At 39.3% G+C, this 15,081-nt stretch overlaps 1 protein-coding gene across 2 annotated transcripts in view; it reads left to right on the plus strand.

The window, feature by feature from the left end:
• The window catches only part of Akap6 (A-kinase anchoring protein 6), a 491,862-nt gene that overhangs the window by 345,805 nt on the left and 130,976 nt on the right, over positions 1-15,081 (plus strand). For both annotated transcript variants that reach the window (XM_045154209.1, XM_004661860.2), the window contains exon 9: positions 7,035-7,155. In XM_045154209.1, coding sequence (XP_045010144.1) covers positions 7,035-7,155 — 121 coding nt within the window. The remainder of the gene's footprint in view (positions 1-7,034; positions 7,156-15,081) is intronic.

A 15,081-nucleotide genomic window follows, 5' to 3' on the forward strand; every position in this document is an offset into this window, starting at 1 on the left:
AAAATCACTGCTGGAAAGAACTCCATATTCTTTTTTTTTAAATTTATTAATGACAAAGTAAGGCTGCTTTTCTCATGAGGAAGTAAGTCATGAATTTTCATTTAAAATAGTAAATTAGTGTTCACGCCTTAATATGTCTGAAGTGGAAAGGGATTCTATATGCAACTGTGCCTATCATATTTCATGTCTGGAAAGTTAAATTTTATTCTTTAATGATATTATGATTGGGGGAAGTACCGGTGTTATGTCCCTCTTTTGTGCTTACATGCTACATGTGGTAGAGAACCATGAGAAATTCTGATCTTATTTCAATTTTACTTCAAGAAATAAATTATATGTTGTAAATATTTTTAACCAATTCCTTTTGTATGTGTTTTTTTTTATTTTGAAAACCAGGGGTAAAGGTACCTTCTCAGACAATGTGAACAGTGGCTACTTAGTGGATATTTGGGGAAAGAATCAATATGCTGAAGAAGCTAGGAAAATTGGATCATTTAATAGAACTCCCAGTATAGGCAAAGTAGTGTTTCAAGAACCAGTCACATGCTTTTAGATGTGTTAGTGTGAAGTGAACATTAAGAATATATAATATATATGTACGCATTTATATGTATATATATTACTCAGCCTGAGGTGAGAAAACTGAGGATTTTTCAGTATTATCTTTTCTTCAACCAATAATTTCTCTATTTTGGTGACTTCTTAATTTGGTTGTCCATTTTAATCAAAATTCCTCAGTGGACCAAGCTGAAACCTCATATATTCACACACACACCTCCCATTGATTTCACTTGGGTGAAACTTTATCGTTTAAGCAAAGTTTAAGTTGAAATGTTCAGTTAATGATGCTCACTTTAAATACCAAAGGCCGAATGCATTTATGTATTATGCACTTAGCTAGTCCAACATATTCCCATCAGGATTTAGGAGAGTTATTTCTGAAACTACGGTAGCCTCACAAATAATATATTGCCACTAGATTTGCAGAAAAGGTGATACAAAATAAGCTAATTAGTATTTTATTTCTTTGATTAAAAAGCCCTTGAATCTTTTTTAACCTTAAAATGGGTAGAGTAGAATGGTGAGCAAGATGCCAGGAAATAAATTTGGCACCATCAATAGTAGTTAAACTCAAATTTATAACTAAACATTCAAGAAATATTTGGGCTAGAGAGATGGCTTAGCAGTCAAGGCACTTGCCTGTGAAGCCTAAAGACCTGGGTTCAATTCCCAAGTACTCATGTAGGCTAGCTGCATATGCTGGCACATGCATCTGGAGTTTGTTTGCAGTGGCTGTAGGCCCTGGAATGCCCTCTTTATCTCTCTCAAATAAATAAAAATAAAATGTTTTTAAATGAAATATTTGTATATCTATTTTAATAGATTTATCTCTGTTAGATACTCAGAATATTAAAAAATACATTCATGAGTCTATATTAGTCTAACTGCCTGACTTAGATGACATATTTCCATGAGCAAGCATTTAAAACCCTTAAGATGGGAATATTTTACTCAAAGCAGTATGTTCAACTCTTGCACTTGAGGGTAAAGCTCCTGCCTAGCATTCATGACTCCTGGTACCCTGGGTCCCCAGAACTACAAAGCAAACAAACAAATAAGTGAGCAAACAAGCAAACAGACAAAGAGGCAGAAATATTTTCTTCTTTATTATGAACTATTTAAGATTGCTATTTGAAAATTGAAAGAAAGAATATAAAAGAAAAGTAATTAGATGCTATATATGCTTTATTATATTTTCCTAGAGTGTATTTGAATTTACTTTACAATATTTTCATAATGTAATGTATAAAGTATCAGAAAGGTATGCTTTCAGACCTTTTGAGAACAAGGAGATTAGACTAGGATGTAGTTCAGTGGTAGAGTGCTTGCCCAGTGTGCACAAGGCCCTAGGCTCAATCCTTAGTACCACGGGGAAAAAGAAAAAAATCAAGAATGTTACATGAAGGGGATGAATAACACACCTAAGTAGAAGTACAGAGAAGTTTTATGAACAAAGTTCCTCCAAAGTAGTTCTTGGACTCATAAAAGTGTCCTCCCTTATAAAATTCCCACCTAGTTAGCATGTTTTCAATAACCTCTCTTCCTTTATCATATTTTAAATTTTATTTATTTATTTGCGAGAGTGAGGGAGGGAAAGACACACACACACACACACACGAGAGAGAGAGAGAGAGATATAGAGAGAATGGGCACACCACGGTTTCCAGCCACTGCAAACGAACTCCAGAAACATGTGCCACCTTGTACATCTGGTTTATGTAGGTCCTCAGGAAACAAACCGAGGTCCTTTGGCTTTGCAGGTGCTAAGCCATCTCTCCAACCTCCCTTTCAAATTTTTAAATAAAAAGGAAATGGGCTGTGCATGGTGGTACACACCTTTAATCCCAGTACTTGGGAGGCAGAAGTAGGAGTATTGCCATGAGCTTGAGGCCAACCTGAGACTACACAGTGAATTCCAGGTCAGCCTGGGCTAGAGTAAAACCCTACCTGAAAAAAACAAAACAAAACAAAGGAGAGACAGAGAAGAAGAAGAAAGAGAGAGAGAGAAATAACCTGGGATGTTTTTCACTAGAAATTCAACAAAAAAATTCTGGCTTTGAATTCAACAGATAGAATCATCCTTTATAGGAGGTTGTAGAATGTTAGTTCTCTGGTACCCTTGGTAGATTCACTCATAAGTGATCTGTTTACCTATATAGTAATCATGTTTTTCTTAGCAGACATTGTCTTTTATTAAATTATTGGTAAAACACCTTTGTGGGTATATATAAAAACAAAAGTCAGGCTGAAGAGATGGCTTAGAGATTAAGACACTTGCCTGCAAAGCCAAAAGACCTAAGTTCAATTTCCCAGTACCTACATAAAGCCAGATGCACATGGTGGCACATGTGTCTGAAGTTTGTTTGCAGTGGCTAGAGGCCCTGGTGTGCTCTCTTTTTCTCTGTCTCTGTCTCTCTCTCTCTCTCTCTCTCTCTCTCTCTCTCTCTCATACACACACAAATAAGTAAAATAAAAAAAGTTCTTTCCTACTTATAAAGTTGCATAAAAATTATGGTTTTTTTCTGAAGCTTTCATAAGAAACAGCAAACAAATTCAATTATTTATTTCTGATTTGCTATAAAGGTCTATATTTTATTTCACAAAAGCTAGAGAACTCTCAGATCTTTTCTAAGCTTGTGAATTAATACATGGCCATGATAATAAGGCACAAGTGCATTTTTAGAAAGTTGTCTTTGTTTTGTGTATCAGGACTTTGTGATCATCATTTGGAATATTAGTATTGACTGTGCATCAGTGGGCCAAGATATGTTACCAAAACATCTACTGAATTTAATCAACTTACTATCAAGCCTTCAGGTTGCTAGCTCTGATGAAAACCATAGTTTAGAGAGCTGGAGATTATTTGCATCGGGCTTGTTCAACTCTTGCTGGTCACAGACTGCCTGCAAAGAACCCTAAGATGCATTCAACTGGACTTTGTTCAAGGGTCCCAGGTAGGGAGAACAATAGAAAGGAGCAGCTCAACAGGCATGGTAAAGAACCAGGGAGAAATGTCCAGGGTTCATTTTATTATGCTGAATATACTCATGCCAAATCTATTCATTAATAATTCTCTTCTTCATAAATTTCATTTAACTTTCACTATTAAAAAGAGGAGGACGTGAAAGGAATAGAAAGGCAACTGCTTAAGTATTAACTACATATTATCACTTTTTACATTGTTATTTATTTATGAGAGAAGAGAGAGATGAGGCAGAGAAGAGAGAGAAAGGCCGGGGGGAGAATGGGTGCACCAGGGCCTCTGACCACTGGAAACGAACTCCAGACACATGCACCACCTTGTGCATCTGGCATTAAATGGGTACTGGGGAATTAAACTTGAGTCCTTAGGCTTTGCAGGCAAGTGCCTTAACCACTGAGCAATCGCTGCAGTTCCTGTAATCACTTTCAATAGGTAAAAATGCTGTTTTACCATCCACTGAAGACAAAATTCTACCCTTTTAAATAAAATTTTCTCTTCTGGCTGCTTTTGTGCTGGTATTTGGGGAGGAGATATTCTTATCTCTATCACATGTTGATCTTCTGAAGTCATCCTTGCTCTACTGAACGTTTTATATCCATTATCCACATGAACTCATCAGCATTTTCTAGATGCTGTGCTGGGTATCGAGGCTGTAAGGTCGTCAGTCATTCTTTCCCTTTCTACTGCTTATCATAATCACAGTGTCTTTTTCCACTATAAGCATGGACAAAAGAAAACAAGCTTCTCCATTTTTCTCTTGATTGTCATGGTCTTCTGATGCACTCCATATTCATACTGTCCCGGGAAAGCAAGAAAAGGACCCGTTTTAAGATCAGAGTTGAGGCTTTTAATTACATGCTTGCCTCCTTAATTAACATTGTCTTTAGGGAATAATCTCTTTAAGGAATAATGTCTTAGGATCAATGCTCAGGTTTTCAGATTTCCTATTCCTCTCCATTCTTTTCTCCAAGGTGACAGCTGAGCAAATAGGGGCTTAAATGACCTTGCAGTTCTGGGATTCAGAGGCGTCCTCTGGCTGAACACAAAGTTTGGGTATGGGCTGACTGGATTCATTGAAATGGGTCTTGTCTGAACATAGAAGGTTGTGCTTCATGGACTGCAGTGACTGGTTTATTCTTATTTCTTGGCTTGGTCAGGACACAGGGGAGTTTCTTGCTGACTAAGCCTCATCTCCTGGCTTCATAGGACCCCCTGGCTGTACTTGGGTTCACTGTTTCTTTGTTGCCATGGTAACACCCCTGTCAGGTTTAGGCACTGATCTTTCAGGAACCTTGGATTCTACTCCTGGGGGTGGTTAGAGAACAGAGTGGCAAAAGGAGACCTAATCAAAGCATTCTCTCTTTCCTGCTCTCTCTCTCCTTCCGCCGCAGCATCCTTACTACATCTTATTACAGAGGTATTACTTAGGACAGTATCCTCCTAAAGTGCTTGGCAATATATGCAGCTAATATTCTTGTGCCTTTAGTACAAGACTACCTGCATACCTCACATGGTTTCTCTTATGTCTTCAGGGCAAGAAGAGGACACACATTAGACTATCTATGTCTTCTACTTTTATTTTATTCATATTCTCCAGTCTATTGAAGTGAAAATTTTTCTTCCTTTTCCCTTGGCTCTTAGTATTCCACCTGCTTCACACTCTCTACATTTTGTGGTTGGCATTTCGCTTTCTACTTTTCTTTATTATTAAAATAGAGGCAGGTACAAGGAGACAGGAATGGTAGCCCCAGTTTAAAATGTATTTCTAAATAGGGATACTGGTCATGTAAACAAATGTTTAGTAGTTATTCCTCAGTCCTCATAGATTTAATTTTTTAAAAATTCTGATAATTTGTTTCTTCCTATCGCTGTGTTTATAAAAATATTTTGAAGTGGAATACTAATTCAGATTTCATGTATATAACTGGAAGTCCTTGCTAATCAAAGTGTAGTACATGGGCCAAAAGCATTACCAGCACTTGCGAGAAATGTGGAATTGCATCCTCTTCTCAAGTACTGAATGAGACCCTCATTTCAGTAAGATCTTCTTCTGTGTCTGCATTCTTATTCATTAAATTAGAAAACCACTGTTGCTGTAGGCAACTATAGTCCTATTGAAGGTTTAGACTACATTGCTATACCCATCCCTGGTATTATATATACTAATATATATAATATATAATAAGTGAACACTTATTAATCAATTCCACATTACCCAGCGATGGTCCTTGCCCCAAGTGCTTATATTGCCAAGCAAAGATCTTTGTAATTATGCTAAATTAGAATAGAGTGTTCTAGATCTAGTTTCCCTGTGACTTAAGCACACCTTAAACTTTTTTGATGGATCTATTAAGATTAAAGTATGTTAGTAGTAAAAGTGGCTATTCATTTTCTTGGCAGTCTAATGTAGAGAGACAGAACAAGGTAGTCATCAAATAACTGATAAATCCAGATTCGTACTCGAGGCCGTTGCTTCATGAATACTCACGGGGTTTTGCTCAGTTAGTGTGACAGGACTGTGGAATTTCTCTTAAGAGGTGGAGGTAGGGAGGATAAGTCATAGTTTTACATCCAGCACTTTTACTTTCTGATCACAGTGTTTTAGAAGATTCCGGGCTTTACTTATTCACCAGGCTTTCAATAGAGAATCACATTAATCCTTTTAAGCTCCTTATTCTAATGATTTATTTTGTTGAAAACCATAGTGATCCTCCTTTGAATTTTAATGATTGCTGGCTATTCAAAGATTCATTGTTTTGACTTCCTGTCCTTACCTTCCTTTCCTACAAGTCTGTGGGGAACACCTGTCTAATACTGGATCTGCCACTGGTTCTCACTGGCTTACCAGAGTCACTCAAGCCTATCTCTGAGAGGGAGCTGAAATGCTGGCTACTCATCCATGACAATAAATGTAGGATATGTGTTCCAGAGGTAGACTGATAGACAGCAGAGGGACAGATAAATGATTGAGTCATTTTCAAATGAAAATAATATTTTGGATCTGCTACTATATTATCATTGTAGATAATTTGGTAAATATTCTTCATTATAAATCTATTGAGATGCAATATCTGTGCATTAGAAAGCAGTTCAGATTTTGAAAGTGTTGTTATTAAACCAAATGCTAGACTATGAAAACCTCAACAAATCACTCACTCTCCAGTTCTCAATCTATTAAGGGGCAATGGTTTGTTCCAAAGGCATTGCTTGCAAAGGGCTAGAAAATAGCGCTGGCCAGGATATGGCTCAGGCATGGAGCACTGGAATTTCTAGGTGTTTTCAACATTGTCTGTGTTTCAGTCTTGAGTTCCTATTTTGCCCACTGTATAACCACACAGAGAGGTTTTTTCCCCCTTCTTTTTTTTTTTTTTTTTTTTAAACAGGTATTCACCTAGGAACATCATGGGTTTTCAAGAATATATTATTCTAATATGAGATTTTAACAACTACACTGTATTTATGCATAATACATTTTGTGCCTTATCTTCAGGCTTCTGGACTTTGATTCAGAATATCAGGAGCTCTGGGATTGGCTGATTGACATGGAGTCCCTCGTGATGGACAGCCATGACCTGATGATGTCAGAGGAGCAGCAGCAGCAACTTTACAAGGTCAGAGCTACCCTTCCTGCTTTTACCTTTCTGCAAAAGATCTGATTAGCCTGACAAGTCCCTCTCTCTCTCTCTCTCAGGATATCTTTGCGTTCATTGTATGTATCATGGCGTCTATTAGAATTCCCTTCCCTGTCCCCAAACTCATTTTCATCCCTTGTGTGCTGACAGGCTGCCCTGACATCATAATTGCAAGAAAGTTCCCTTTATCACATTCTATTTGGTGTAATTCTATGGAAGGACAAAGATTTATCTTCAAGATTAATAGCAATAAAAGCAACTGCATTAATAAATAGGCTGAAACAAAAGGAAGGATAAATGGACTGGTAACATTTAGCAAAATGTGTTTTGATTGGAGTACTCAGGTAGATTCTATCCATTCCTCAGCTCTTCTCAGTGAAGAAAGAAATTCACCATCATTTTGACTTGCTGCTCTGGGCATGGGCTCTTCCAGTTTAAGGTGTATCAGTGATACACAGAGCAGACAGTATCATAGAGTGAATGTGTTTCATGCGGTTGTAGAACACTGGCTTGCAACTCACACCAAATGCAGGGAGTCCATCTGGTAGCTATCTTTATATTGTCTCCTTATCTGCTAGTCCACCATTAGCCTAGTATGCTTCACCAATTCTGCTTAAATAGTCTTGGAAGTCATTACAAAACAACCATGTGATTCTGACTGGGAAAAAAAAAAATGTCTCTAAGACTCACAGTGCCTGGAAAAGCTGTTGAGGAGGGAAGAGGGACTTTGTGCTGAAATATCAGGCAGCAGTAAATCTTCCTCATTTAGGCAATTTTTATTGGAGTAATTCTGACAGTTGTCATCCTTGAATTGCTTTGAGCATATGGCATATTTCAAAGAGCAGATTGTGAATCATAAAAAATAAAATTAATAACTAACCACAGAATCGCAACAGTATAATGACAAGAAACAACCACCCTCTAGCTTTCGAAAATTTCTCATAGAATGAGAAGTACATTCAAGGTCAAATAAAAGTTATATTCTTCAATTTTGCCATTTTCAGTGACCTTTCCTTAATAAATTATTTTAACTTTTGCCTCCTCTAAGGGGAGAGAGAGAGTTATCCATTCCATGAGTCTGATTGACTTTAATTAGTGTCTCTTGGGAATCATCTTAGTTAAGAGAAGATATAAGCTCCCCAGGGACTCTGCACATGTGGACATTTTACTCTCTGAAGAATTCTACACAACATTGATCTTGATTGTTGACTTTGTGGTCTCCTGGATAGAGTGCTGTCCACATTCACAACAGAGCTAGCCCATATATCTTTTGTTTGAGCATTGCTAGAGGAACAGTCTCCCAGGAACGTAACTAAGAATAGGCTGGTTCACATTTCATTTGAGAATCAGGAATTGCATATAAAAATGCTTACAAATCTACCAGGCATGGTGGCACATGCCTTTAATCCCAGCACTTTGGAGACAGAGGTAGGAGGATTGTCATGAGTTCGAGACCACCCTGAGACTATATAGTGAATTCCAGGTCAGCCTGAGCTAGAGTAAAACCCTACCTTGAACCCCCCCCAAATAAATAAATCTGTATTAATTTAGTGTTAGAAAAATATTTTATTTCTAAGCCGTCATCTCAGAACTTATTGTAGTCATGATGCTGGATAGTGTTGCTTTTCTTTCTGTTGTGTTTTGTATTTTGCACATAAAACCACCATTTTTCAGAAACAGTGGTCCTCTGTTGAAATCTCATCCATGTAATTTGCATCACAATTAATAGGAAATCATCAAACAAAAACTGCAGTTTTCTTTTTTCTTTTTTGTGGTTTCCTTGTGCGTTGCCAGAGAATTCCCATTCGGCCATACTGAGGGTCGTTATTCCACCAACTCTGTGCTTCTGGGTTAAAATATTTTTCCAAACATTTTCCATACTGTATGCCTTTCCTTTTAGACTCGTTCTGTCACCATCCTTTGGCCATTAGGTGCTCTTTGCACTTGGTTTATTTGAAAATAAAACTGAGAAATTAAGGGCAGGGCTGGCTCAACTGGTAGAATGCTTGCTTAGCATGAACAAAGTCCTGAGTTCAAATCCCAGCACCACAATAGAAAGAAGAAAGAGAGGAAGAAAGAAAGGTAAAGGGAGAGAGAAAGAAAAGGAGAGAAAGGAAGAAGGAAAAGGGAAGGGAAAGGAAAGGAAAGGAAAGGAAAGGGAAGGGGAGGGAAGGGAAGGGAAGGGAAAGGAAGGGAAGGGAAGGAAAAGGAAGGGAAGGGAAGGGAAGAAGGGAAGGGAAGGGAAGGGAAGGGAAGGGAAGGGAAGGGAAGGGAAGGGAAGGGAAAGAAAAACAGTAGGCTGGAGAGATGGCTTAGTGGTTAAGCGCTTGCCTGTGAAGCCTAAGGACCCCGGTTCGAGGCTCGGTTCCCCAGGTCCCACGTTAGCCAGATGCACAAGGGGGCGCACGCATCTGGAGTTCGTTTGCAGAGGCTGGAAGCCCTGGCACGCCCATTCTCTCTCTCTCCCTCTATCTGTCTTTCTCTCTGTGTCTGTCGCTCTCAAATAAATAAATAAAAAATTTAAAAAAAAGAAAAACAGTAACAAAAAAAGGCAAATACACTACAGGTCTGTCCAGAACATTGAGAATACTGACTATGAAGCCATTTAGATGGTAGGTTAGTTTCTGAATTAGAACAACTCATTGAAGACTTAGTTTCAGGTCTTCTCTCAGAATCCCTAGGGATCCCCAGGTTAGGTCAGCATTTTACATATTCCATTCCTCTGTTCTAATCTTTTATAGGAGTCTAAGCTGATGACTTGCTCAAGAAGGACCTATAGCCTATTGATTAAACAGCCTTGAAGGACTAGAACTCTTCAATGGTCCCCAGGCCCTTTTGGGTATTGAGGCCCATTTGAGACTACCTTAATCATCTTTCATCTTTGTACTGGTTGTGCCCCAACACATTCATGCTTTATCAACATTTCATATTAAGACCACCATTGTTATTTGGGCAAGACAGTCTTATGAGTTTGGGAGACCATCCCTTATACTGAAGAACGTTTACTACTCATGTTCTCATTGTTATTGTGATAACTTCTCAGGTTCCCAATCCATCTCAAGAAATTCTAAACAACTTTCTTCATTTCGTAAAATGTGCCTTAACATAAAGACAAATGACTTGCACAAGTGTCCTCTACGTGTATCTTCATGCTTGGCATAGTGGTACTGGCTGGTAATCCCAGCCCTAGGGAGATGGAGATAGGAGGATCAAGAATTCAAGGTCAACCTTATCCATGTAGTGAATTCAAGGCTAGTCTGAGCTAAAGAATACCCTGTTCCTCCCCAATCATTCAAATGCCCTCCCCCCCACACATACATTTAACATACAATATTGAACTAACAATTGAGTTAAAAGATTAAGGGCTGAGTGTATACAGCTCAGTGGCAGAATGTTTGGCATGTGTGAGGCTCTGGGTTCAACAACTCCAAACAACAACAATAAAAACGATGGCAGTAAAGCTCTTGATATGTGGATGACTGAAAAGAATGATTGTGAAACAGTTAAGGTAGTTTCTCTGCTGAGTGATGTCAAACTGTAAGGAAGGTGTGGAAATGAGACACCGTGGCTGCTGTGGCTGCATGTGGAGCTTTTGTGACCCTGTGCCTGTGGCTCTGTGCCTGCTTCTCTCCTGACATGGGTGGCTCCCTCTAGATGAGAATCTTCGCCTTTAGACAGTCCCACCTTGATCCCTGAGATGTAGTGTGGAAATGTCAGGTGACAGAGGAGCTGGGAAGATTTCCCAGTACTTGGAGAATAAAGCCTATTCATTGTTTGCAGCATTCCTTGCTGCTTTCCTAGTTCTTTTTCTCTTGTGGTTATCTTGTGGTTTCTGCTAGAAAATCACCTGGCCTTAACTCCCAGACATAGAACTATACATAAATACCCATTCAGCAGACCACCTGAGTAGAACACTCATTGTGACATTGTTTTTACCCAAAGCCAGCAAAAATACACAAGGACCATAGAAAAGAAAGGAATTGGACTTAGTAGTTAAATAATACATGGGTATAATCTGCTAGAATTTAGAAACCTTAATATTAGCATGAACCATGAGGTGCATTTTCTATTTAAACAATTTCATGATATTTTTTCAGATTATTAGAAATTTAAGACCTTTTAAACTTTCTGATTATTATTATTTTTTATTGTTATTTATTTATTTGAGAGCAACAGACAGAGAAAGCGGCAGACAGGGACAGAGAGAGAGAGAGAGAGAGAGAGAGAGAGAGAGAGAGAGAGGGAGGGAGAATGGGCACACCAGGGCCTCCAGCCACTGCAAGCGAACTCCAGACATATGCACCCGCTGGTGCATCTGGCTAACGTGGGTCCTGGGGAATCGAGCCTCGAACCAGTGTCCTTAGGCTTCACAGGCAAGTGCTTAACCACTAAGAAATCTCCCCAGCCCAACTTTCCGATTACTTTAAATTATAGGGTTTTGTTTGTGTGTCTCTGTGTGTATGTAGTCTGTGTGGTGTGCTTTTTGCATGTGTGTGTGTGTGTGTGTGTGTGTGTGTGCAGATGCACTACTGTGCGTGTACATGTGGCAGCCAGAGGAGAACTTCAGCTCCCCTTTTTTATTGCTAAACTGTGTACTTCCTTGAGTCAGGGTGTCTCCTTCAACCTGGAGCTGCTACTTTTTTTCAGTGTGCCCCAGAGATTCTCTGGTCTCTGCCCTGGTCCCCATCCTATCCCATGGACTGGGATTATAGATGTACATGACAAGATCCAGCTTTTTTTTTTTTTTTTGTAAATTTATTTATTTGAGAGTGACAGACAGCCAGACAGACACACACACACACACACACACACACACACACACAGAGAGAGAGAGAGAGAGAGAGAGAGAGAGAATGGGCACGCCAGGGTCTCTAGCTACTGCAAACAAACTCCAGATGCATGTGCCACCTTATGCATCTGGTTTACGTGGTTCCTGGGGAATTGAGCCTCTAACCAGGGTCCTTAGGCTTCACAGGCAAGTGCTTAACTGCTAAGCCATCTTCCCAACCCGTCCCAGCTATTTATATGGGCTCTGAAGAAATCAAATTCCAGGGGTTTGAGCCCCCCCTCTCCAGCCAGACCTTCGTGCTTAAGTGGCAAGTGCTCTTAACTGCTGAGCCATCTTCCCTGCCCAAACTACAGAGTTTTGAGAACAATTCAGCTTTTATTATAAAAAAAAGTAAACATTCACGCATATGTATTTTCTTTCTAGTTTTGAGACAGTGAATTTTACTACTGTCATCCTCCCTTCCTGCATCTTGCCTTGCTTTCCCACTGAATAAGAATCTTCTATACGTATTTTCTAATAAACACAGATAGGCTCTTCAGCGTAGAAAATGCAAACCACCATCATCCTTTCTGGTTTGTATCATCCTTGATCTGAGAATCCTCTCCAAGGAGAATTTGCTCTCACATTCTCTTTCTCTTCATTCTTTCTACCTTCCTAAGTAGGACAATTTAATTTGTCAAAAGTAACCACTATGATTTTGAAAGTTCAGCTCCTATTTGGACTGGAGTTACGAAGCCAGAATCCGTAATCACGGGAGCTGCCACTCTGCTGGTCTGTGTGCGCATTAACTATTAATGGAGAAATATTTAAAACCCACTTGCAAAGGAAAAGCTCCATTTTTTCATTTCTACAGATCAAAGGTGGCATTATTCTTGGGCTCAGGGAAGCTCAGTCACCTCCTCCCCCAGCCCATAAATTTTATAGACTGAATGACCTGGAAACATTCCAAGGATGGCAGAGTTGAGGCTTGGGCTGTGCCTGCTGCTTCTGCACTGCCCTCCGCAGCCACCGCAGCTGGCTCACTTGTGCTTTCAGGTTGCCCCTTCTCGAGGGTTCTGGCCTTGGCACAAAGTCCCACCAGTTCTGTGCTCCCTACAGAGTGCAGGGTACCCTAATCGGTGCAGCAGTGTGATTTCACAGACTTTCAAAGGTTAATATCAATAGCCAGGTTTAGAAGTTGGGGTGTGGTGATGTCTATTCTACCTAAATAAATGTTGTTTTCAGGTAGCACGAATCTCAGGAATGCCTCATTTTGTGGATTTGCACCTTGCATGGATCTCTTAGCTGCTCTGCAGCAATAAAGTATCAGATTATATGACTTTTAAGGGACTAAATATAACCCTTAAAGGCTGGAGATAAGGCTCAGCAGTTAAGGGACTTATCTGCAAAGCCTAACAACTTGGGTTCAATTCCCCAGTTCCCACATAAAGCCAGATGCACAAAGTGGTTCATGCATCTGGAATTTGTTTGCAGTGGCTAGAGGCCATGGCACACCCATTTTCTCTGTTTGTCTTCTCTCTATCTCTCCTCGCTTGCAAATAAATAAAAATATTTTAAAAAAAGAACTCTCAAAAATAACATGAAATAGGGCTGGAGAAAATGGCTTAGCGGTTAAGCGCTTGCCTGTGAAGCCTAAGGACACGACTTCCGGCTCGATTCCGCAGGACCTACGTTAGCCGGATGCACAAGGGGGCGCACGCGTCTGGAGTTCGTTTGCAGTGGGTGGAGGCCCTGGCGCCCATTATCTCTCCCTCTCTCTCTGCCTTTCTCTCTGTGTCTGTTGCTCTCAAATAAATAAATAATGAACACAATTTAAAAAAATAAAATGATATAAATACCCACTTTGTTAAGTCATTATACTGCTAGGAAATTTACATTGAAATATTTCTTACTTCTTTTTAGGGTTTTACTATGCACATGGTTCTGCATTTCATGGGAACAGTGCAAGTGTTCTCTATCTTTCTCCTCCATTGGACTCTCATCTAAACATCCAGTTTGAAAAGGACAGGTCCATCCATTTTGCCTAACATAATGGTTATTGAGCTTATTGATCACATTTTACCTTGTGAATTCATGGTTGTTTAAAAGAATCTTCATGAAAGTAATAAAACATTTTATTGGGCTGGAGAGATGGCTTAGCGGTTAAGCGCTTGCCTGGGAAGCCTAAGGACCCTGGTTCAAGGCTCGATTCTTCAGTACCCACGTTAGCCAGATGCACAAGGGGGCGCGCGCATCTGGAGTTCGTTTGTAGTGGCTGGAGGGTCTGGCACACCCGCTCTCCTCTCTCTCTCTCTCTCTGCCTCTGCCTCTTTCTCTCTCTGTCTGTTGCTCTCAAATAAATAAATAAAAAAGAAACATTTTATCAAATATACCAACTACACAGGATTCTGAGGCAGGAGGATCAGTTAAGACCCATTGTTCAGAATGGGTAATATAGCAAGACTCTATCTCAAAAAAAAAGGTAGAAAAAAATTAGAGGTAAAATATACACAGACTTTAGATGGCTTCTGTGATAATATTTGATATGCCTGAACATTAACTACATAGATTGTCAAATCCTATACAATTAAAATACATCATCTTAAAATTCTGAGTTGCCTAGGAGTCAAAGCAAAATGAGAAATTGTTTACTTGTACAACATACATTTTCCTTTGAAGAAATTTATATATATATATACATATATATATATATATATATATATATATATATATATATATATATGTATACACACACACACACACACACATATATATATATATAAATTTTTCAGAGCCAGGCATGATGGTGCACACCTTCAATCCCAGCACTTGGGAGGCAGAGGTAGGAGGATCTCCAAGAGTTTAAGGCCACCCTGAGACTACACAGTGAATTTCATGACAGCCTGAGATAGAGTGAAACCCTACCTCAAAAACAACAACAACAAATCTTAAGATTTTTATATAATGGTTTAAAATAATATGATAGAAAAATTTTGAACCACGGCTTCTTACACATAAATATGTAATCATGTGAGCTGATTTGCAATTCTCTGACTCTATTGTCATGTGATGTTTAGAGACTGAGTACAGCTCTCACCAAAAGTTGGCTCCTGGGCTAGAGAGATTGGCTTAGCGTT

The sequence above is a fragment of the Jaculus jaculus genome, chromosome 7 (genome assembly GCF_020740685.1).
Source record: "Jaculus jaculus isolate mJacJac1 chromosome 7, mJacJac1.mat.Y.cur, whole genome shotgun sequence".
NCBI lineage: Eukaryota > Metazoa > Chordata > Mammalia > Rodentia > Dipodidae > Jaculus > Jaculus jaculus.